At 44.6% G+C, this 24933-nt stretch overlaps 1 protein-coding gene across 1 annotated transcript in view; it reads right to left on the minus strand.

Annotated features, from left to right (window-relative positions):
* RRP12 (ribosomal RNA processing 12 homolog) overlaps positions 1 to 24933 on the minus strand; it is a 682638-nt gene that overhangs the window by 151847 nt on the left and 505858 nt on the right. The window contains exons 23-28 of the mRNA XM_069239610.1: positions 22660 to 22765; positions 22254 to 22361; positions 22008 to 22165; positions 9793 to 9884; positions 8981 to 9136; positions 2486 to 2649 (exon numbers count right to left, since the gene is read on the minus strand). Coding sequence (XP_069095711.1) covers positions 2486 to 2649; positions 8981 to 9136; positions 9793 to 9884; positions 22008 to 22165; positions 22254 to 22361; positions 22660 to 22765 — 784 coding nt within the window. The remainder of the gene's footprint in view (positions 1 to 2485; positions 2650 to 8980; positions 9137 to 9792; positions 9885 to 22007; positions 22166 to 22253; positions 22362 to 22659; positions 22766 to 24933) is intronic.

Raw genomic sequence — 24933 nt, forward strand, 5'->3', positions numbered from 1 at the left:
TGGGTAGATGTGGAGTTAAAGACTTCTGCTGTCCTGCTTACTACCACTGCAAAAGAAGCACTTTCTTCTGTAGGTGGACCATAGGGGGGGCTCCAGCTCCATTTATCCACAGGTGTCTAAGCCACTAGCATTTTGTAGGTTCAAATAGAGTCCTGAACTAGTGTAATAAAGAGGAAACTTAAGTTGTCTCCTCCTTCTTGCAGTCGCTAACATTTAGTAGCGCAACATAGGACTGCAGTGGGCCCATGTCAGCATTGGCATCAGATCCAGCATGGGTCCAATCAAAGGCGGGAGCAGTGTTGGCACTGGAGGTACCGGTGTGAACCTTTTGACCAGGATAGAAGCCTGTACTGGTGACGGCAGCAAGTCAGACAGAATCAGTCAACACCACGGAGCACCTTGCCAGCAGACGTGCGACTGGTTGCCCTGCAGCTATGTGAGGCCCACAATTACTCCAGAGGGAATTATTAGCATCACGGAAATTGTCACCATGACCTGCTTAAAGGCATCTAATCTGCTGCAGTATAGACTATGGCCTTGAAAATTCAAAGAGGTACCAACCTTTGAATGGGCTCAGAGCCTGAGGATTCTAGAGGTGAAGGGCCCTTAAAATGCAAACTGTGTGGCTTCAGGACTGAATTCCAGGTGAGGGGAAATGGGGGTTGACTACTGCTTGGCCTTTTAGTGCTTGTGACGTGATTTGGGATTTGACTCACCCGATGACTTTCAGCACACTGATTTGGTGCGGGACCTGCCCCACAATCAGGGCTGGGACATGCAACTTTGAGTGGCAAGACTGCTTCAAAAGCTTGCCTCCTACTCTCTGATCGCCTGCAGGAGCAACAAGACACACTTACCACACAACTTTGAGCCATGGCCCAAGTCTAGGCACCAGAGACACGCTGTGAGGGTCGGCGACTGATATATATCTGCTTCATTAAGTCACAACATTGCTTAAATACTGTTGTTTTGGAGCGGAGTGGGCACATGCTCCTTCCCTGGCACACAGGTTCAAGATCTATAACTGTGGACAGATCGACAAAGATGGGAATGGAGCACTGGATCTGTGTTTAGGACACAGAAAGAAAAGAACAGTCATCAGAGCTCAGAGGTGGCATCATTATAAGACTCCACTTAAATACTTCCAGAGCCGCAGAGTTAGGAGCTGCTATCTGTCAGAACATCAAGGACATTGATTTAAGATTCCTGGATCCAGTCTGGCACCTGGGAATATACTAAAGATGAGAAATCTGATGCCAGAATATCAACCTTAAAATGTATTCCCATGGTTGTCAAAGTAATGTTCAAACTACCATTCTTTATACCAACACATTATGTTTCGGCACAAGCTCTGCCCTTCCTCAGGGCCTTTTGGGACTTCAGTAATTTCCACAGCCAACAAGCCAGGCTACTATATTATTTCCATCAAATTCAAATATCTGTTAATTCCTCAATTAACTGTTCATTCAGCTACCGGGTCATCTCATTTTGAAAGAGATCCCATTCAGTAATCTTGTCACAGAAGAATAGCAGCTTGAATTGTACTAAATAGACTGGCTAAAATAAAGAATGCTCAATTTATCCGACCTTTATTTGCAGCAGTAACAAAGCCTTACGGTGATGAAGTTTGTAGCTGCCACAACTTACTGTAGAATATTGGAGTACATGCTGATGCAACATTTAATATGCCTATAGACTGTGGTAAATTAAGTTTGAGCAGTGAAAACACGAAAGCCTGTTAATGATGACTAATTTAGCTTACTAAAATAATCTGGATTTGGTGGGGATCAACTATGGGGCCTTTGTATACAGGAACGCTGAAGATACCTATTACTTGGGCAACTTTCTATGGTTAGGTACTAGATGTTTTTGTTGGTTATTTAAAGACAAACCTCTGTGCCATTGATACAGGCACAAAAGATGACTGACTGCTGGTGATCATGGGATGGGTTGGAATTTCATTTGGAACAGGAAAGATCCTGGGATACAGAAGTGTTCAGTGTGGTCCAGCAAGATTCTGTTTTGCATACAATGTTTTAACACTTGTATGTTTTCTTAAAGAGGAATGAACAGCTATGAAAACCAAATTTAATTGAAGATTCTATACTGAGCTAGACACACTAATATTGCAAAGGCTGTAAGGAAGGTCGGGTTATTAGAATGCAGTCAAAGAAAAGGCATTTGTGTAATCAGAGACATGCTGACCAACTTATTAACAAAGAAAAGAGCAAAAGACAACATGCTGAAAAACTGCTTATCTAGACATCTTACTAGTAGAACTACAGCTTGCCAGAAATGTCCTCTTATCCATTCTATTGCAGTGATCATACTCTCTGCCAATGTTGGGATCATTAACAGCTAAAATAAAATCTGTCATCAATTTAATTAGGCGAGTCTAAACTTGTACAATAACAAAGATTCTAACAATGCGCCTGCATCTTGTTGGAAAAATATGCTTGGGACTACCGCTTCACAGGCATCTTACCCAGGACTCTTTGTGCTGCATTTGAATCTAGGAAATTCAAAGGTTCATCATCTTCCCCTTCCTTCAGCCAAGCTTGGCTTTTAGGTTTTGTTTGTTTTTTCTGCTCCTTCCCCTTCTTTTCATCATCTTCCTCAGAATCCGAATCTGCCAAAATATCCTCAATGCTAGAAAAGAGGAATAAAAACAGACTGTCAGTAGTTATTTCAACATGTTTGAGTGCTCCATGAAGCTTTTTCAATCCATGTTTTACAAGAAATCAAAAACAATGAAAACAATGCACTAGAGGGACATGTCCCAGCTGATTAGAACAAACCAATTAATTCAAGACCATGAAACTAACCATTTCTTCCTTTAGTAGCTGGATCATACAATGTAGTAACACCAAAATTAATGATAATAGCAAAAACATCACAACTCAATGCCAACTCATTAGGAATCTTAAATGGCTACAAAGGTCTGAAATGTTCATCTACAGCTAACCGACATGTCCAATGCAGGCACTCAAGACCACCACCTAAATGCTCCTTAGTGATTTACTTGAGTTGGCAGGTGCCTATGAACTGAATGAACAGATTACTTTCCTTCAGTATTGCTCTTTGTAGTGGATATTCCTCACTTTTAGAACATTCTTAAGCGCCAGACTATCAGAAAGATTCTTTAGCATTGCTCCTGTGTGTGGGTAGGTGGCAGGATGCAGCTCTGCACCAACTTAATTCAGTCTTGGAAGAGACGAACAGAGTCTCATATAAGCACTATCCCTGTGCGCTGATGTCAGCTTCTTTCTTATCTCTGTCCCCGACCTCAGCCGAAGAGCCTAAGAATGATCAGTTGATGCAAGTGTGCAAATTCATTGGCTGGGACCCTTTTTAGTTTGAGATGAAGATTCCACAGAACATGGAGGTAGGAGGAAGGTGAGAAACCTGCAGTTAGATTATCTACCATAAAGAGCATTACCGAAAGTAAGTACCTTGTTCTTCTCCTTGATACTACTAATCGCCAAATCCATACCTTTAGCATAGATGCCAGATCATTACCTCCCAAGCAGGTGGGTCTGTGGAATGGCTCAAATCAGAAACAACTGCAGGACTGAATGAGCAAAATGTCCTTCCTTGGCAGTAAAGGTATTAGCGCTCAGTGAGCGTGTGCACCAACACTCACGTAGCAGTGTGACAGATGTCAATTATAGGCACTCCATGTGCCAGATTAGTGATGGTAGTCTTGACCCTGGTGGATTAGTCCCTCAACCCCTCAGGGAGGGCTGCTTCTTGGCCAACACATACTAGATCTTGATGCTAAGGATTGTCCAAATTGACAGAGTTTGTAACTGTGTTACCCTTCCTTTCTTTGCCCTAGAGAAACATACAAAGAGTTGATCAGCCATCAGACCGTCTTTGGTGCAACTGATGTATTAACTCAAAGCTCTTTTAGGATCCAACCAATGAAGTCTCTCCTCCTCTTTCGAGGAGTGATGAAGGGCAAAGAACAACATAGGAGTGATGGACTGCCCAATGTGAAACACTAGTACAACTAGAGACAAAAAAGCTGCTTTGGACCACAATACCACTGTGAGGAAAAGGTGTGGATAAGGTGACCTTATCGAGAGCGATTGGAGTTTGCTCATATGACAAGCTGAGGTCACCATGACCAGAAACAGTCTTCAAGGTCAGGAGATGTAAATGACACTTACGAATGGATTCAAATAGCGTACACATGAGAAAAGGACCAAATTAAGATCACACTGAGGCATCACATAGAGTTTTGGAGGAAATAACCAACTTTTCAAAAATCTCATCAGAAAGGGGTATTTTAAAATGAGATGGTGGGTCCCAAAAGGGCCGTCAGACACCCTTCAATGGTGCCCAATGCAAGTCCCTGCTGGGCAACAGGACATCCAACAGTTTGGCCTGCAAAAGAACAGTACTGCAGGTGCCACACCAGGCTACAAACTTATCCCAGTACCTTGCATAAACAGACTTAGTAAGATGCCTTGCAGCAAAGATGACATCCACAACTTTGATAAGACTGATTGCAGTTAACTGCATGGAGGTGCAGACTAGCTGGGCAGGTTCAGTTGCGAGATCCTGCCCTACTGCTGTGACAGAAGGTCCTCCCAAAGTGGTAGCCTGATCAAGCGGACAGATGCTCAGGCCCAGAAGTTCCAAACACCAAAGTCTCATTGCCCATCCTGGGACAACTAGGATGACTTGTGCCCAGTTGTTTATGGTCATCTTCAAGACTAGAGGCAGGAGAGGAAGAGCTGTGCTCCACTCCAGGTGGAATGAGTCTCCAAGATAAGTCTAGACAATGCCCATTCTCAGCAGTGAAGAGATGGAGCCAGGGTTCTTTCCACTGCTGGAAGACTCAATCCAGATGTAGCAGTGATTTGTGATCACTAGGTCTCACCAGCTGAGGTAGTCTGCTCTGGTATTTAAAGATCCCACTAGGTGGTGTACGATCAGTCAAGGAAGATGCCCTGATAATTCAGCCAAGTCAAGAGGCACAGGATGCCCTGAATTCCATCTCCCACGTTTCAGGGGTAAGATGCAGTCTCCTTAATAGTTCATTATTGTCTAAACTAAAGTAGCTCATGAGGCAAAGAAACTTGTGGAACATACCAACCTACCTTCTTACGGACTAAATACAGTCAGATTAGCTGTACAGCCAGAAGCTACCAAATTAATTCTCTTGAATCAGGATACTTAATCTCAAGCAAATGGAACTCCACCATGTTACTGCACAGCCGGCCATGGTATTTTAAATACAAGACTTTTAAGCCTAATGTGCTCCATCTGTGATTTACAAACAGCTCACGGAAGTCTCTCCTTTTTGGCCCAGCAGGCTAGAAGTGAACGTAGGATCTGAGCCAAATTCAAAACAATTCACATTATTTTCCTTTTGCACTGAAAAGACAGCATGTGCATAGAATTCTCTGAACTTTCAAAATGCTGCATATTTTAAAAATACCACAGGGCTGGTCTGTTTGTGTCTCATGTCCTTGTGGACATGAGAAGAAAGTGGATATAGGCATATCAGATGCTATGGAGTCACAAGCTGTTTTCCTCCCTTACTGCTGATCTTTGTCAAATCAAAGAGAGGCAGGGAGTGTGACTGCTTAGCAGTGCTGGTGGATGCAACTGGACTGTGCTGTATAACACCCATGCAGGTTATGTTGGACATCAAATCCACCTACGGCTTCATAGTAAAGTACACAAGCTGCAGAACGTCTGTCATGCTCCTATCACATTAATATTAATGCATCATTTATGTCATGGGGTCATGAGTCTTTGTGCATGTTCTGACAGGCATAATATAAAAGGCAACATGATTTGAGAAAAGCTCTTGCATGTGAAAACATTGGAGTCTACTGAGGAGTAGCCTGTATTGCCAAACAGCGAAAAAAAGGATTATCTTCTCCATTTGGTCCAAGAGTAGCCACTCTGAGGTGATGTTTAGTGTGCAGTGCACTGATAATTTGTCAACAACAGAACAGCAAGCAGCTGAAACTCCTGGAGAGATGAAGACAGTACTGAGAGAAGTGCTAGTGAGAAATTCGGTTATGGAAGGAGGATTAGGTATGCTGACAAATCCTTAAACACAAATAAGAAGTTAAGCCTCACATCTGCTGAAACAAGCAGCACGTCTGGCTACCGAGATACTAGGATGTAAATACGTTTTGAGTGGCAGTATGAAACCTGATCATATTTAAAGAATACTGCTTACAAAATATAAACAGGATACAGTGAGTTCCTGTAAAGAAATGGCTCCCTGTTGCAGTTACCCCCCACTTTTTGCCTGATACTGATGCTGACTTGACTGAGAAGTGTGCTGGGACCCTGCTAACCAGGCCCCAGCACCAGTGTTCTTTCACCTAAAATGTACCATTGATTCCACAATTGGCACACCCTGGCATCCAGATAAGTCCCTTGTAACTGGTACCTCTGGTACCAAGGGCCCTGATGCCAGGGAAGGTCTCTAAGGGCTGCAGCATGTCTTATGCCACCCTAGAGACCCCTCACTCAGCACAGACCCACTGCTTGCCAGCTTGTGTGTGCTAGTGAGAACAAAATGAGTAAGTCGACATGGCACTCCCCTCAGGGTGCCATGCCAGCCTCTCACTGCCTATGCAGTATAGGTAAGACACCCCTCTAGCAGGCCTTACAGCCCTAAGGCAGGGTGCACTATACCATAGGTGAGGGTACCAGTGCATGAGCACTGTGCCCCTGCAGTGTCTAAGCAAAACCTTAGACATTGTAAGTGCAGGGTAGCCATAAGAGTATATGGTCTGGGAGTCTGTTTTACACGAACTCCACAGCACCATAATGGCTACACTGAAAACTGGGAAGTTTGGTATCAAACTTCTCAGCACAATAAATGCACACTGATGCCAGTGTACATTTTATTGCAAAATACACCCCAGAGGGCACCTTAGAGGTGCCCCCTGAAACTTAACCGACTGTCTGTGTAGGCTGACTAGTTCCAGCAGCCTGCCACACTAGAGACATGTTGCTGGCCCCATGGGGAGAGTGCCTTTGTCACTCTGAGGCCAGTAACAAAGCCTGCACTGGGTGGAGATGCTAACACCTCCCCCAGGCAGGAGCTGTAATACCTGGCGGTGAGCCTCAAAGGCTCACCCCTTTGTCACAGCACCGCAGGACACTCCAGCTAGTGGAGTTGCCCGCCCCCTCCGGCCCCGGCCCCCACTTTTGGCGGCAAGGCCGGAGAAAATAATGAGAATAACAAGGAGGAGTCACTGGCCAGTCAGGACAGCCCCTAAGGTGTCCTGAGCTGAGGTGACTCTAACTTTTAGAAATCCTCCATCTTGCAGATGGAGGATTCCCCCAATAGGGTTAGGATTGTGACCCCCTCCCCTTGGGAGGAGGCACAAAGAGGGTGTACCCACCCTCAGGGCTAGTAGCCATTGGCTACTAACCCCCCAGACCTAAACACACCCTTAAATTTAGTATTTAAGGGCTACCCTGAACCCTAGAAAATTAGATTCCTGCAACTACAAGAAGAACGACTGCCCAGCTGAAAACCCCTGCAGAGGAAGACCAGAAGACAACAACTGCCTTGGCTCCAGAAACTCACCGGCCTGTCTCCTGCCTTCCAAAGAACTCTGCTCCAGCGACGCCTTCCAAAGGGACCAGCGACCTCTGAATCCTCTGAGGACTGCCCTGCTTCGAAAAGACAAGAAACTCCCGAGGACAGCGGACCTGCTCCAAAAAGACTGCAACTTTGTTTCAAGAAGCAGCTTTAAAGAACCCTGCAACTCCCCGCAAGAAGCGTGAGACTTGCAACACTGCACCCGGCGACCCCGACTCGGCTGGTGGAGAACCAACACCTCAGGGAGGACCCCCGGACTACTCTCCGACTGTGAGTACCAAAACCTGTCCCCCCTGAGCCCCCACAGCGCCGCCTGCAGAGGGAATCCCGAGGCTTCCCCTGACCGCGACTCTCTGAAACCTAAGTCCCGACGCCTGGAAAAGACCCTGCACCCGCAGCCCCCAGGACCTGAAGGACCGGACTTTCACTGCAGAAGTGACCCCCAGGAGTCCCTCTCCCTTGCCCAAGTGGAGGTTTCCCCGAGGAAGCCCCCCCTTGCCTGCCTGCAGCGCTGAAGAGATCCCTTGATCTCCCATTAGCTTACATTGCGAACCCGACGCTTGTTCTAACACTGCACCCGGCCGCCCCCGCGCCGCTGAGGGTGAAATTTCTGTGTGGGCTTGTGTCCCCCCCGGTGCCCTACAAAACCCCCCTGGTCTGCCCTCCGAAGACACGGGTACTTACCTGCAAGCAGACCGGAACCGGGGCACCCCCTTCTCTCCATTATAGCCTATGCGTTTTGGGCACCACTTTGAACTCTGCACCTGACCGGCCCTGAGCTGCTGGTGTGGTAACTTTGGGGTTGCTCTGAACCCCCAACGGTGGGCTACCTTGGACCAAGAACTGAACCCTGTAAGTGTCTTACTTACCTGGTAAAACTAACAAAAACTTACCTCCCCCAGGAACTGTGAAAATTGCACTGTGTCCACTTTTGAAATAGCTATTTGTGAATAACTTGAAAAGTATACATGCAATTGAAATGATTCAAAGCTCCTAATGTACTTACCTGCAATACCTTTCAAACAAGATATTACATGTTAAATTTGAACCTGTGGTTCTTAAAATAAACTAAGAAAAGATATTTTTCTATAACAAAACCTATTGGCTGGATTTGTCTCTGAGTGTGTGTACCTCATTTATTGTCTATGTGTATGTACAACAAATGCTTAACACTACTCCTTGGATAAGCCTACTGCTCGACCACACTACCACAAAATAGAGCATTAGTATTATCTATTTTTACCACTATTTTACCTCTAAGGGGAACCCTTGGACTCTGTGCATGCTATTCCTTACTTTGAAATAGCACATACAGACCCAACTTCCTACAGTTCCACTCACAATGACAGTTCTAATCAAGATCATTTGCACTGTTAATGGTACCAGACTTACCTGTCTCCTTTACGTTGTGATGTAGGTTCATCGCTGACATCTGTTGATGCTGCATCTTTGAGGGCTCTCAATTTTTTACTCTTAGCCTCTGCTTTTCTGATATTAACCAGTACCTTGTGGTATTCTTCCGGCAGCATACTCTTCACAAGATCAAAGCTGGAGAAGTAAGCATTCAAAAAAAGGCCAGCTAACTATTATTTTCTAGCAAATAATGCTTTAAAACCTTCAGACCATGTCTGCCAAAACAAACCATTGTGTGGTAAGTTCTGCTATAACAAACTGCCACAGAGTGTCAGATTTAAATGTTGTGACCAAGGGATGTTATCACTGCCCCTTCAAATATACTGAAGGGAGCTGGGGCTCTAGACCAAAAAACACCATAGTCATGGTTGCATTTAATCAAATGAATTAAGTTAAAGCCAAAAGATTTGAGTTTCAAGACTCTTAAAATAGCTTTTTCTGTTGGAAAGGTGCTTTTCTGGCTAAGCAGGGAGCGAAAGAAAAAAAACATAAAACTGGTTTCAATATAGCCTTAATCTCTTAATCTTTTTACGTTAAGTCAACATTAAAAATAATGACAAAAAATAGCATAACCATCTGAGTTTGCAGACTGCGCTCCAATGTTTGTCCCAGAAACATCCAACAAACTGAGATGCAGCAAGCCTAACGATTTATCAGATATGCTTTAAGGATGATCATCAACTTTAAAATGGTCCAGACCAAGTATCAAATGAGTACTATTTACTGCAGAGCCATACGTAGCAAAACTTCGATCGGGCTCAAGCATTCAGGGAGTACACATTTATGCTCACCCAAACTTGCGAATGAATTTGGTGAATACATTCTTCAGTTTTACACGGAAGTGTCTCCTCACGTCGTCCTTAATGTTTCCTATTGCTTCCATCTATGGAGTGAAAAAGGAGACAATAGACTAAAAGAAATGGCAGGTTACAATATACTTGCTGGAAAATGCAGCTACTCATCTATCGAAAAAGGTGCTAAATATGCCACTTATCAATAGACCACAAATGAAACTCTGATTTACATAAAGGTATATATCCCTCAGGATAAGATCTTCCCAATCTCCAGAGATCTCAGTAGAGAGTATGAGAACAACATGTATTAAAAAGCATAAGAGAAGTAAGGCAAACCTCCTTTTACTATGTCTAAAATCCATGCAACATGGAGACAGGTCAGCCATTAACGCAAGGTCACGTAGTGATGGAAGCATTTCTACCCATACCGTCAACCCGGTACACTCAGCCAAATGGGACTGGCTTGAAGTGAATGCCAAATTCAACTTCAAAAACCTTGGCTTAGGCCAGCAGTCCCCGCCTGTACCTCAACAAAAAACATCTTCCAAAAATCTTCCTCACACTAGGTCTCCTAGATGCCCTATGCTTTTGCTATCCATGTAAAATCTTACATCCTCCCATCTGAATTTGTTTGCAAAGGAAAAGGGCACTTTCACATTTCAACCCTCTTAAAAAGTGAAACCATTTTACCCCTACAGCAAAACTCGATCCATATATCATGTCTGTCATCTCAAGGTTATTTCCCCATTTAGGAGAGGGAGAAAAGGCAGGTTTTCAGTCTAGATACTCGAAAAGCCTCTGACAAGTCTCATTGGAATGCACCTGGGGTAATTAAAGGTGGGACACATAGAAAATTAATACTACCAGATCCCTACAGTAATAAGGCCCAAAAAAGCTATTTTCATTGGGGCAGGACTATAGAAAAACAAAATGCAGATTAAAATACCAATACTGTAACTCTGGAATGGACCCAGCTCAAAACATAATTAAACTATTTCAAACGTTGGTAAAATCCAATTCAACCATGAAGTCAGAATTTTAATGAATACTAAGAAAAATTAACATTTAGCAGCAGAGTCAAATCCTGCTCGACAGGTCCGTTAAGCCACATGTAACACTTGGGGCACACTTGAAAGGGAGTGAACAGGATACCAAGGCAATTCTTCTGGATCCTCTGCCTGGTTGCTTAATGACCCTGCTTTCGTCCTAATAGAATTCCCTCTAGTTTTGCTACAGGAATAGCACTGGCTCCAAACTGGATTTTAGTGTCCAATGTAGGAGGACCCCAGAATTACCATAGCACACTCCCCTCCAAACAACCACCCAGAACCCCCCACTACCCTCCAACCCCATACTGCCAATTGCCCAAGTTGAGTGTGGCCAAAGACTCATCATCTTCGATTTGTTGTGACACTGCATTTAAGGCTTGGTTGCAGTATGGCAAACAGCGACTATTAAAAAAGTGGGTTGGTTTACCCCAGTAACTTTTAGCCTATTGGTTAGTGATTGGCCAGGAGTCGCCTCCACCCACTAACTCATGCTAGGCATAAATGTGGAACCTCTAGACACCCACTTGAAAACACTTTCTCGAAGAGCGGAAAGTCACAAGAGGTCTGGACCTGTTGTATGTGACCTGAGAATAGCCCTGAAGAACTGGACCTGCTGTCTCTTGTACCCAGGACAAAGAAATGGACTCCCAGGGCTGTTCGGCTGACCTATATGGCTGCAGCGAGGCAACAAAGTGCAAGAGACCTTTTCCTAGAAGAACCCACCTGACCAGTGGCAACTGAGCCTTGACCGGACCCTGATGTTGGTCTTTGCCTGCAAGTCTCTAAGCACCTGACCTGAGGTCCATGGGGCCTTAGAAATGTTCTCTTGTGGTTGGTTGGGACTTAAAAGCCTAAGAAGATAAAATCTTTCACAAGGAAGAACCTGGTTGATGCATTTGACCCATGCTCCATTGCAGTCAGACTCACATTGCACCTAGGTCCCGGTATACCGCGATCATGGTCTATCATTGACACTTTTTGGCGCTATTTCTACTTAAACATTAAAAAATTAAAATCCCTGGTGGTCCTTATTGGATTTTTGTCATTTTGTTTATTAAATTTCACTCTATATTACTAACTCAATTTTGGTTTTTCTTGTTTTGATTTCTGTTTTGGTACTACAAATAAATATTTTATACATTATTCTATGTTAAGCCTGTCTGCTCTGTACCATGGCTACCAGGAGGTTGAGTGCAGGTTAATTTAGTGACTTTAAGGGTTCACCCTGACAAGGGCTGTGATTATTCCTTGAGATGGTTTCCTACAAAGACCACAAACTAAAAGAATTCACCACAACAGAGAAGACTGAAACCTCAATACTTACACCTAGAGAACATTTGAACACTGAAGAAAAACAAAATCAGAAACTTAAAAATACAGTGTCTTAAATTCAGTGTATTTTGACCAATAAAGCTTTTGTAAATTGGAAGCAAAAGAAAAGAAAAGAAAAGAAAAAAAAAAAAAAAATCGGGATTTTCCTAAAGAACTCTGAAAAGAGGGTTCAATCAATCAATAGTTTATTCGGTCTAAGTTTAGACCATTTGAAAAATTAAAAAATTGTCATACATACAGAAAGATAAAAATCGTAAACCATCACATAGAAAGGAAGCATTAACAATTAGTGCACTGCTTATCAAAAAGGTTCATAATGCTACATACAAAAGTTTCATAAATAATTAAAACAAGACTTTTAAAATAATACCTAAATCTTACCCTATGAAAGACGCTAAATGCTAAGATAATACAAATCAATTTGTTACTGATAAAACATATAAAACTATTTTAAAACAGATTTTTAAATAAAATAGATCATAAAAACTACATGCAATAGCTCCTATTTACAAACGTTAGAAGTCAGACAGTAAAAAAGGGTGCCCTAGTTTGGTCAGTACTCTTAAGTAGAATAGTCAAAATAAATTGCATCTTGCCATTTATAAAATAATATATGCTAGGGAACTATAAATCACTTTAGTTGGGGTAACCCACTAGACAACCTGCTCGGAAATACAGACTGATATCCTCAATAGATCGCACTAACAATTATATTTAAAATCCCAGACTATTGTAACAGGGCACTAATCCGCTAACTTCTAGACCGTTCTTCAACCAGTGGATTGAGAACTGTGATGATCCTGCTGCGGATTGTCCATGCTGCTGCCAAGTATTTGGAAACAGAGCTCACTATCAGCATGGAAGTGTCATATTTACATATTCTATATACACTAGTTCGATTTTGAGTTAGCAGTGTTTTACACAGAGGAATAATCCACTTTCCTCGAGGGCATTTGTACAAAGGACAGAAAAATAGGACATGCTCAGGAGTTTCCTTGCATAGATGGCAATTTATACATTTGTCGGACAAAGGACTATTGGACGACCAGCAAGCTGTGAAGCTGTTGACTGTCAATGTTCCGTATCTGAACTGAAGTAGTAGAGAACGGGCACGGGCTGGTATAGGGAGATCCAGAAAGCTTTCAGGCAAAGGTTCGTGCTTGACCAGTAGGAACTCTGCTGTCAGCCGACCTAACCCATTTGAGCCGAGAGATTCCTCGTAGATTTTTCCCAAATTGTCGGTCTTTGATCAGCAGTCTAGCGTTACCGGGAATCATCTCGGGGTTCTCCCAATAATGGGATAAATCCAATTTGACCCAAGCTGCTCTAATCTCCCTTAACCAACAAACTTTTTCCCATCCATAGCAAGGTGGCAATAGTTCTTTGACTGCTGTCCTGAAGGGTTCGAGTTCTTCCGTTTTCCATAGTCTAACCCAGTACAGAAGTGGCCTTAAGTATGCTACATCTTTAATACTGTTTAAACCCAGGTCCAGTCTTAGGGGGAGCATCGGCGTGCCCTTCCCTAGTCTCGATATGTGTCTAAGGAAATTATTTTCTTTGGTTTGGAGGGTGTCCAGTTGTCTATGCGATCCCCAGAGTTCCGCTCCATATAGGGCAGCGGCACGGAATTGGGCTTTGTAAATTTCAGAAATAAGAGTCAGAGGGGGGCTTGCTGCTGTGCTAGCCTTACGTCCTATCACTCCACATCTTTGGCTGATGGAAAGTGCCTCTTTCCTTATAGCTGCATCCCAGCTGCCCTTATCAGATAGTCTAATGCCCAGGTAATCATATTCCATTACCCTCTCCAGATGGGCTGAATCCATCTTTATATTTGCTCTGAGCTTCTTGTCCGGGCGCTATATATCATGAGTTTGGTCTTCTTAACATTAATATCTAACCCGTAATCTCTGCAAAATGCACAGAACTGGTTGACTAGATTCTGGATTCCCATGGTTGATTTGGCCAGCAGAATAGTGTCATCCGCATAAAGTAAACATGGAACTTTAATCCCGGCCAACTTTGGGGAGTCATTAGTGCAATTTGCTAAATACTTAATACAATTATTTATGTATAAAAGAAAAAGGGTAGGGGCCAGAACACAACCCTGTCTGACTCCTCTCTCAATAGCCACTGGATCTGTTAAGTCACCATCCTTACCACTCCTGATTTGTGCGTAGGTATTCTCGTGTAATCGGGCGATAAGGTTCAAGAGACCATGTGGGATGCCCATGTTGGCTAATGTCAGCCATAACTGGTTTCTGGGGACCAGATCGAACGCGGCTCTAAGATCAATAAAAACTACAAAGAGGTTGCCCCCTCCTACTTCCACAGTCTTCCATTTGATTGTTAGAAATCTTAGCACCTGATCTATGGTACTCACTGCTGGCCTAAACCCTGCTTGCAGGTCAGAAATGACATTGGTTTCCAGAATCCATTCTTCTAAACGGGACAAAATTTGCTTTGCAAAGAGTTTTTGGAAGTTGTCAAGTAAGGAGATTAGGCGGTAGTTGGCAGGGTTGGAGGGGTTGCCTTTCTTAAAGATGGGGACTATCTCCGCTCCCATCCAGGAGCTCGGGACAGGTGCTCCTGCAGCTACTGTATCGGAAATCAGGTTCAGATATGGGGCCCATATATCTGGGCTTGTCTTGTATAAATCGCCTGGGATTTTATCAAGGCCGGGGGCCTTTCCCCATTTCAGTGAAGCAATCGCAGCCTTAGTTTCTGCCAGGGTAAATTCAATTTTGGGGGTCTCAGAGATCATAATATGATCCAATTCCCTGGTAGTAACATCAGCGATCCCAGAATATAGTCGGGAGAAGTGATCTGTCCACTCTACGGGGAGTATTGAAGCACCAGGCGAACAGTTAGGTTCTTCACTGGCATCAGCCACCAGTTTCCAGAATTTCGAGGTGTCATTTATTTTAGCAGACTCCAGGAGGGAAACCCATCTGGATTCATCCCATCTCCTACGGGCTCTACTTAGTTCCTGTTTGTAGTCTTTCCTGGCTTTCCTTATATGGTCTGACTGACCTCCTCTTAAAGCTCTCAATAGTTTGTGCTGTGCTTCCCTACATACTGCATTGAACCACCTTGCGTTACACTTCTTTTTAACTTTTTTTGTAGACTCTTTAGTAAAGAGATGTGTTAGAGAATTAAATAGTTGAGTGTGGGCTGCTATAAGCCCATCACTATCTTTTAAAAGCTGAGGTATGCGATCCATGTGGTCAGACAACTGTCTGTACACAGATGCCAAGGTGACTGTCAGTACCCAAAAATTCCCATCTAACATTTCGTCTGTTATTGGTCAGTGTGAGCTGTTGCTCATGGGTCTTGAGGCAAGAGACTTCAAGTAGGGGTAGTAAATTCCTAAGAGATAAAATCAATGGCTCGTGATCACTTTCCTCATGTTCTGCAATGTTCATGTCAACCATATGGCCCCACAGCCGGATATCAAGCAAAATATAATCTATCTGGCTCTTCTGTGTTCCACGCCTAAATGTAGGGTGAAGATCAGGGTCCGAGCGGGAACGACCGTTGCAGGCCCGCAGGCCATGAGCCAGTGTAATGTCCACAACCTGATGTGTTAGTCTATTCATTTTTGGTCTTTTGCTTGACACCAGTTGAGGAATACCCCAATAGGCGTCCTCATCTTTATATAGTTCCTGAGCCAGCAAGTAGGGTTCAAAAGTGACATTAAAATCTCCTGCAATAAGAATAAAGTGAGAAGGTGATTTACAAGAGATGAGGCTATCCAAAATAGTCAATGTGTCTGACTCATATTTGCTACCCAAGCTCCGGTTATAAATATTAATTATTAGAAGTGGTTTCTCACTAAGGGATGGTATTGATAGACCCATCAAATCGGGACAACCCAAGTCAATTGTTTCAATCTGACATTTAAGGGAACAGCTAAGCCATATAAGCAGCCCACCTGAGGGTCTCCCTGAGTTCACCTTAGTTGCTGGGACCCAGTAACTTTTGTAACCGATTCTGTATTTAGGCTCCAGTGCCGTTTCTTGAAAAAGACATATTTTATGTTCATCTATGAATTTGCCCCATTCAGGGTTACTCATTTTATTCTCCAGCCCTGCAATATTCCAACTAAGAACGGTGTCTAGACCATCTATTTTATCTTGGAGAACTTCAGCCACAGAGTTCTCTCTTGCAGATAGGGTGCCGCGGGGAGATTTTATACCCTTTTCAATAGTATCTATACCAGCCTCATTTGGGTTTCCCACTACCATATCGCCCAAGATATCGGGCGTGGCGTGAGCAGTTCGAGTATCTGAAATGGTGGTGAATGCCCATGATTACTGGGGTCTATTAAGTCCGGGGCAAAATTGGTCTCAATCACCTTGCCCTCCTTACTTGCTCCCCCGATACAAATTTCCAAACTCTGGTCACAGAAGGAAAACCAGATACTGGTTTCCGTCTTAGAAGTATCTGGCTGGGCAGGTGCGGAGATTGACGTGGAATCTCTGGTGTCTGCAATAGGGGTCTGGTCGGCCTCAGGAATACCTAACCCTATTTCATATGTTTCAGTATTTCCAACTATAGGGTGCTCCTTATCCCAATTTTTAGAACCTTGGGGCTGAGGTGAACTGTATACAGTACTAACTTTTAGTCAATCAATTTCAGAGAGCGAGAGGGGGCTGCATCTCAACTGGGGGTCAGGCTGCATCTGCAAACTAGTGAGACCTCTGAGTGGCATTGTCGCACCCTTAGTAGCTGGTGCAACTTTATGAGGGTAGAAGGCCTGGAGCCTACATAGAGAAATTTCTCCCCCTAGAGGGTTAGATTGACACACATTCAAGGAAAGCTGTTGGACAAGGGAAGGTGCATCGAGGTTGATAACAATACAATCCCCCGTACCGGGATTCTTAAGTGGACCCACCCAACCCACCCCCTCCTCACCATTAATATTGATGGTATCATATAAAAGCAAATCTAGCGTATCTATGTAACCAGTGAATGAACTTATTTTTCAGTTCTGTAAATGATTCAGAAATGTTGGATTTGAGCTTAGGAACACTGGTAATAACAAGCACATAAGGGCAAGCTTCCGGTGGTAGGTGTAAAGTTCTCATATTAGTCCCTTGATCTCTATGCATCCGGTCTGCTGGAGGGTGGGTCTGATCTGGGGTATCTTTGTGCAGTTTTGTGCCCGTGTTATTAAAAGAAGCAATTTCGTCAATCCCCCTTGAAAGGAGGGGATCAATCTTAGAGCACTTAGTTTTAGGGGCACTGACCAGTCTAGCAGTTGGAGCCTTCACTGATTGATACAGAGAATCAGGACAAATTGATCGAGGGTTATGAACAGTGCTCGATGATAGAGGAAGGCTACTGGCACTGTTGACTGGAGGACTTGAGGGAAAATTTTGTTGGGAATATTGTGAATCTGGTGAGGAAGAGATGGTCATCTGGTTGAGTTTGATGAGACCGTCAAGTTTCTCCTCAATGGCTAATAGGTGAGTTGTTATAGGGTATAGTTTTTTAAAGAGCTCGTCTTTTATGAAATCTATTATAAAAGCTATATCTGAACTGCCATTGTTAGTAGCTTGGGCAGGTGTACAGTCCTTGGTCCGAGTAGGCACGGCATGATTGGGGGAGTTCAAAACACGGGCCCGTTTATTCTTTAAGTTTGCCTCCCCTCGTTTTCTTTTGCCCTTTGAGCTGTGCTCTGGGGTGGGTGCAAGCCTATCTGGAAGAGGCTGTGTAGTTTCAGGGGGATGTATAGCATTATCCAGGGACTCTGCAGGGACTCTGCAGCAGACATTTGGGTGGTTGGAGGTGGGATTGCCAAGGCAGGCAGAGAAGCGGATGGGTGAAGAGGTTGTGGAAGAGTTTTCGGTGGGGCCTCCGTCGATGGGGGGGGGCAGTTAGACGGCGCTCCACCAATTCAATTTCTTTTTCTAATGCCCCTACCGCTTTTTGGAGAAAACCATCTAGAGTCTTATTGCTGCCGGCCTTTTCCAGAGGGTTATGGGGACAATTCATTCGGGAGTGCTGTGCTCCTCTCCAAAAATTGACCCATCATTAGCTGCCTAAACAAAGCACCCACAAAGTACATTCTACCTTTTTACTTCACTCATTTAATTCACAAATCAATGTTCACATTTCACTCATACATACACACAAGAACATAGTACACATTTTCTGCCATTATCTTCCAGTAAACATGACTAAATGAAGAACAGCAAGATATACATTGCTGTTCAACAACCTAATTCCTAAAAATCTGACAGAGACTTCTAGTTGTAGATTCCTTACCTTTGAATAGATACCCAAGCAATATCATCCTGGAGGTTGGTCTGAGAAACAAAATCGCACTAAAAAGTCCTGCAGGACCGAACGGGCAGAGTACCCATCCCTACGGACCTGAATGTTCAGGCAGTAGTGTGTAGAGAAGTCCACCTTGCCGCCTGACAGATGTCAAGGACTGGAACTCAACATGCTAACACAGTGGTCGCAGCTGTAGCTCAGGTAAAATGAGCACGCAAACATTCAGGTGGTTGCATTTTGGCCAGTGCGTAGCAGATCTTAATACAAAGTACGACCTATCTAGAGTGGTCCCCTTCTGCACTGCTCAACCTTTCTTCGTACCCACATAACCAACAAAGAGTTGATCATCCACCCCGAACTCTTTTGTACGATCAAGGTAGAACTGCAACGCTCTTTTTGGGGCTAGGCAGTGGAGTCTCTCCTCTTCCTTAAAGGGATGTGGTGATGCATAAAAAGTAGGGAAGGTGATGGATTGGCCTACATGAAAGGACGTAACCACTTTTTGAACAAAAGAAGCCCTGGATTTTCATGATAGATGTGAAGGTAAGGCAGCTTAGATGACAATGCCTGCAGATCACTCACCCTGCAGACAGATGTAATGGCCACAAGGAAGGCTGTTTTCAAAGTGAGAAGGCTGAGTGGACAATTGTGGAAAGCCTTGAAAGGAGCGCACATCAAAAATGTCAAATTCAAATCTCATTGGGGCATAAGGAATGGAGATGGAGGAAACATGTCTAAGGACTTTAAGGAACCTATGTACAATAGGAAACTTAAACAAAGAAGGTTGATCAGGCTACCTCCAAAAAGCAGAAATAGCTGAAAAATAACCTCAGAGTGCCCATAGCAGAGCCCTGCTGGGCCAGATAAAGGCTTAACAACAGGACTCCGAGAGAGAGAGGGACAGAAAGAGGGTCAAGAGACTTGTCTGTGAACCATGCCACAAAAGTCTTCCAAAGACAGGGGTATACTGTTTTTTGTAGAGGGACGCATGGGTGCCCCGATTACGTTGCAGAATTTGGGTGGAAAGTCAAAAGCTGTCAATCCTGCCGCACAATTTCTAAGCAAGAAGGCAGAGTGGACTGTTTGAGTGCTGAACCTCCCCTGCTGCTACAACAGTAAATCTACTGAAGGAAGATGGATCGGAGAACGGATGGACATGCTCACCAGCTCAGGATTCCAGACTCTCCATGCCCAGTCTGGAGCCACAAGGATTACTTGGGACCAGTCATTCTTGATCTTCTTGAGAACTCTGGGCAGAAGTGTTATGAGTAGAAAGGCATACAGGAGGGCTGAGCTCCACTCAAGACGAAAAACCTCTATGAGTGATTGCCACCTCGGAAACTCCAATGTGCAAAACTGCTGACAATGCACATTCTCTGCAGAGGTGAACAGATCTAACCAAGGCTTTCTCCACTGCTGGAAGAGACCTTGCTCCACCTCCGGATGTCGACGCCATTTGTGATGCGGTAGACATTTTCGGGTGCGCTTGTCTGCTTTGGCTTTCAGAAAGCATGCCAAATGTTGAACCACCACAGATATGCACTGCTGTTCCAGCCATGTCCAGAGGAGAAGAGACTCTTGACAAAGGGTCCATGACCCCAGTCTGCACCCTGCAGTACCACATGACAGTGGTGTTGTCTATGAAAACCTGCACCACCTTACCCTTGACTGAGGGAAGAAATGCCTTCAATGCTTGCAGGATCGCTCCAAAATGTTGATGTGTAGTCTGGACTCTGCCAGAGATCAGATGCCTCTCCCAGATGGCCGTCCCATCTCAGGAGTGACGCATCTGTCACTACTGCCAGATCTGGATTTGGGAAAAGAGAGTGATGTGCCTCTGACCCAATCATGGCTTGTTAACCACTACTGCAGATTTTGCACAGTTCCCACCAAGATTTGGACATTGACAGAGAGATTTCCATGATGCTGCGCACAATGGAACGTCAGGTCCCCCTGCAGAGCCCGCATATGCCACTTGACATGTGTCACACCAGGAGGATGCCGGAGGCCATGAGGCCCAGCACCTCTGAGTTATTCTCACCAAAATCCAGGCTAGCGGCTGAAACTTTAGAATCACAGCCTGAATATCTAAGACTAGCCTCTCTGGAGGATAAGCCCAAAACTGCACTGTGTCCAGAACAGCTCCGATGAAAGGGAGCATCTGAGAGGGAGTCAGATGTGATTTCAGCACGTTCATAGTGAACACCAGTGAATGAAGGAGGTCTGGAGGTGGAAGAATACAGCATGGGGCGAACCCACCTTCAACAGCCAGATCCAGGGGTTTTCACAGATCCGTACTAAGGAGTTGTAAGCTGCCAGCAAAAAGGGTTTGTGCTACAGGGGTTTAGATCAACTTATCTAGTGGTCAAAACAAGCATGAAAACTTGTTGTCCTTGACTCAAAACAATATGTAGTCTGCGTTAAATAATGGAAATTCACAATTGTGTTGTCATCCACAAAAGTACTAGTCTCAAAACCCTCAAACCCATGTCTCCTCAATTTCCATCTCTAACGCCACTATAGCCTGTAGCACTGCCTTCACAAGTCTCATGATCCTGATTTTTTGGGAATTCATCCAGTGTACAGAAAACATTAATAGTATCATACACACTTTCACACCTACATCAAATATTCAGGTTACTGGAACAAAGGGAAATCCTACCAAGAATCTGCATCCAAGGCAGAAAGTTCCCCAGCACAGGTCTTTCGAGCCATGCTGCCCTGCCATGTACTGCTTTTTGAAGGTGCAACCTTAAAATATTTTCCACAATCTTAGCTCTGCACAAGCTTTCAATTATCTGAAACCCAAACTTTTATAGGGGACCATCCTAGGGTCAGGCGCCAGCTGCCCAAGTTTCCTCATTTCTATGTAATACCCTCCTGTACTGACTGAACAAAGGAAACAAATTGAAAGAAATAAGGTTTGAAATGTGCTAACTGTATCCTCTTCCCTCATTAAACTCCCCTAGCACAGCTACATCTGTACTCACAAGGAGCCAAGCATAACTACTTGATCCTACTATGCATTTCAGCATAACAAAGCACACATTGTGACTAGGAACTTTTATAGATTGTTAAACACAAACATCTAAAAGTTTTCCAATAAGTTGAAAAGGGATACTTAGTTGAGGTGAGACTATGCAAAACGTCAACAAAACCATCTATGAAAGTAGCAGATAACTGGGTATTCTTAGGTTAAAGGCAATACAAAAAGTAACGATTTATAGACATTCAAAGCACACACTGTTGGTTATCAACGTGGTTATCTATTCTAGAATCAAGCAATAATTCAATGGAGCATGCAAAACATGTAAATCCAACATATGAAGGTTGGGAAAATTCAACTTTTGTGATAACATACTAAGACACACGCTGAACACACGACCAGTATTTCTCAAGTTACAGTTTTCCATTAACACTGCATCAAAATATGCAGAGTGAAAGAGAATAAAGATAAATCTGTAGTGTATTGTACCTTCGGGCATTTGCTGCCCCATTCCCAATCAAGCTGCACAAGCTATACAGAATACTGAACACACTGCCACTTACCATGAGCTGCAGATGCTTGGATAGCAGCTTGATGTCCATTACAAACAGCACAACTTTGATGAATCCCAGGGCTGCCTTAACCACTTCCCGTGTCTTGGAACTGAGGAGAAGACAGACGTTCTCCAGCAGCTGCTCGATGACCACAACACTCATGATATCTGAAAAGCAAGGGTGGCGGGGGTGAAACTAAGCAAAACTGCGGTTTTTCACTAAACCAGAATTGAGTCTGTTACGTGTGACGCTCACCTTTAAATTCAAAGAGTATGCGCGTCAAAGCCAGGACAGTACAGCTGATCATCGTGACAGAACCAGTCAATCCAGCATAAACCAGAGTCAGATACCTCAATATGGCTTCTGAATAAGGAAAAAAAAAAAAAACACATAATAAAATACAGCATTATTTCAGATGGATAGAGAACATTACTAAATCATGTGAGAGCTAGTGGACTGGCTTCTGATTCGGTGGGACCAAAAAAGGTAAATAAGTAGTCCGCTTGAATTAAGCTTAACCCTTAGTAACTGCTGTGTGTAGCGTTTAATTCCATCATTTGTACAATCGCCCTTCAACCACCCTGCCCCCAGCTCATCTTCCAGCAGTGAGCTTCCAAAGCACCTAACAACCTTAGATTACAGGACAATTATCTATTCTTACCGTGAGAATTTTGGTTAAAACGCAGAAAGGCCTTTCCGATCTCTGCCAGCAGGGTGTATGCATTCTTCCGAGCACTCACAGCTACCTCCTTGGTGCAGATGATCACCTGCCGGAGAAGATCTCAGGTCAGGCTATAGCAACAAAGGTTAAAAAGATGTCCTGCGCCACAGATCACCACAACAAAAACTCAATAGCTGCGCGTGTAACCTCTACACTTAAAAGTACATACCACGAAAGTTGCTTCGACGCCTTCGATGAACAACGAAATCGACTTGTGCACACTGGCTGAGCCACCTGGTCGCACAGCATTTCACATAAAAGACGGCTCATCAGGTACAGCAAGGCCCATAGTGTTCTTCATCACTAGCTCGAAGACCATTAGATAATTCAGTGACCCCACGCCATCCCCATCCCCCCCACTCCCGTTCTCACCAATTATACATGGGTAACTAAATAAAGGTGTTTTTTTCCACAGGGGGTTCTGAGGTACTTTTGATATACGAGATAAGCTCGGAGTTGTCTAGGATGTCGGTAGGAAGCCAGAAAAGGTAAAAGTGTCCTTCCTTTGGTTTCTTATCTGTCATTTTATGTTCTGTAAAATGTTAAGGAAAAAAACGGCCTCCTTTAACCCCCTCTCTGTGCCTTCCCACCAACTTCATTCACAGAGTCACTCTAACTTGTAGAACCGGGCTGGCACTGTGCTGTCAGCGGTGTGAAAGCCACTGGCTGGGGTAGGATGCTCTTTTCTGTCAGGGGAGAAGCCAGTTGGCAGAGCCCCACTGTAAGGAAATGCCTCCTTGGCATGGTTGCCCCCTGACTTTTTGCCTTTGCTGATGCTATGTTTACAATTGAAAGTGTGCTGAGGCCTGCTAACCAGGCCCCAGCACCAGTGTTCTTTCCCTAACCTGTACTTTTGTATCCACAATTGGCAGACCCTGGCATCCAGATAAGTCCCTTGTAACTGGTACTTCTAGTACCAAGGGCCCTGATGCCAAGGAAGGTCTCTAAGGGCTGCAGCATGTCTTATGCCACCCTGGAGACCTCTCACTCAGCACAGACACCCTGCTTGCCAGCTTGAGTGTGCTAGTGAGAACAAAACGAGTAAGTCGACATGGCACTCCCCTCAGGGTGCCATGCCAGCCTCTCACTGCCTATGCAAGTATAGGTCAGTCACCCCTCTAGCAGGCCTTACAGCCCTAAGGCAGGGTGCACTATACCATAGGTGAGGGTACCAGTGCATGAGCATGGTACCCCTACAGTGTCTAAACAAAACCTTAGACATTGTAAGTGCAGGGTAGCCATAAGAGTATATGGTCTGGGAGTTTGTCAAACACGAACTCCACAGCACCATAATGGCTACACTGAAAACTGGGAAGTTTGGTATCAAACTTCTCAGCACAATAAATGCACACTGATGCCAGTGTACATTTTATTGCAAAATACACCCCAGAGGGCACCTTAGATGTGCCCCCTGAAACTTAACCGACTGTCTGTGTAGGCTGACTAGTTCCAGCAGCCTGCCACACTAGAGACATGTTGCTGGCCCCATGGGGAGAGTGCCTTTGTCACTCTGAGGCCAGTAACAAAGCCTGCACTGGGTGGAGATGCTAACACCTCCCCCAGGCAGGAGCTGTAACACCTGGCGGTGAGCCTCAAAGGCTCACCCCTTTGTCACAGCACCGCAGGACACTCCAGCTAGTGGAGTTGCCCGCCCCCTCCGGCCCCGGCCCCCACTTTTGGCGGCAAGGCCGGAGAAAATAATGAGAATAACAAGGAGGAGTCACTGGCCAGTCAGGACAGCCCCTAAGGTGTCCTGAGCTGAGGTGACTAACTTTTAGAAATCCTCCATTCCCCCAATAGGGTTAGGATTGTGACCCCCTCCCCTTGGGAGGAGGCACAAAGAGGGTGTACCCACCCTCAGGGCTAGTAGCCATTGGCTACTAACCCCCCAGACCTAAACACGCCCTTAAATTTAGTATTTAAGGGCTACCCTAAACCCTAGAAGATTAGATTCCTGCAACAACAAGAAGGACTGCCTAGCTGAAAACCCCTGCAGAGGAAGACCAGAAGACAACAACTGCCTTGGCTCCAGAAACTCACCGGCCTGTCTCCTGCCTTCCAAAGAACTCTGCTCCAGCGACGCCTTCCAAAGGGACCAGCGACCTCTGCATCCTCTGAGGACTGCCCTGCTTCGACGACGACAAGAAACTCCCGAGGACAGCGGACCTGCTCCAAAAAGACTGCAACTTTATCCAAAGGAGCAGCTTTAAAGAA

This window comes from Pleurodeles waltl, chromosome 6 (assembly GCF_031143425.1).
Source record: "Pleurodeles waltl isolate 20211129_DDA chromosome 6, aPleWal1.hap1.20221129, whole genome shotgun sequence".
Classification (NCBI taxonomy): Eukaryota; Metazoa; Chordata; class Amphibia; order Caudata; family Salamandridae; genus Pleurodeles; species Pleurodeles waltl.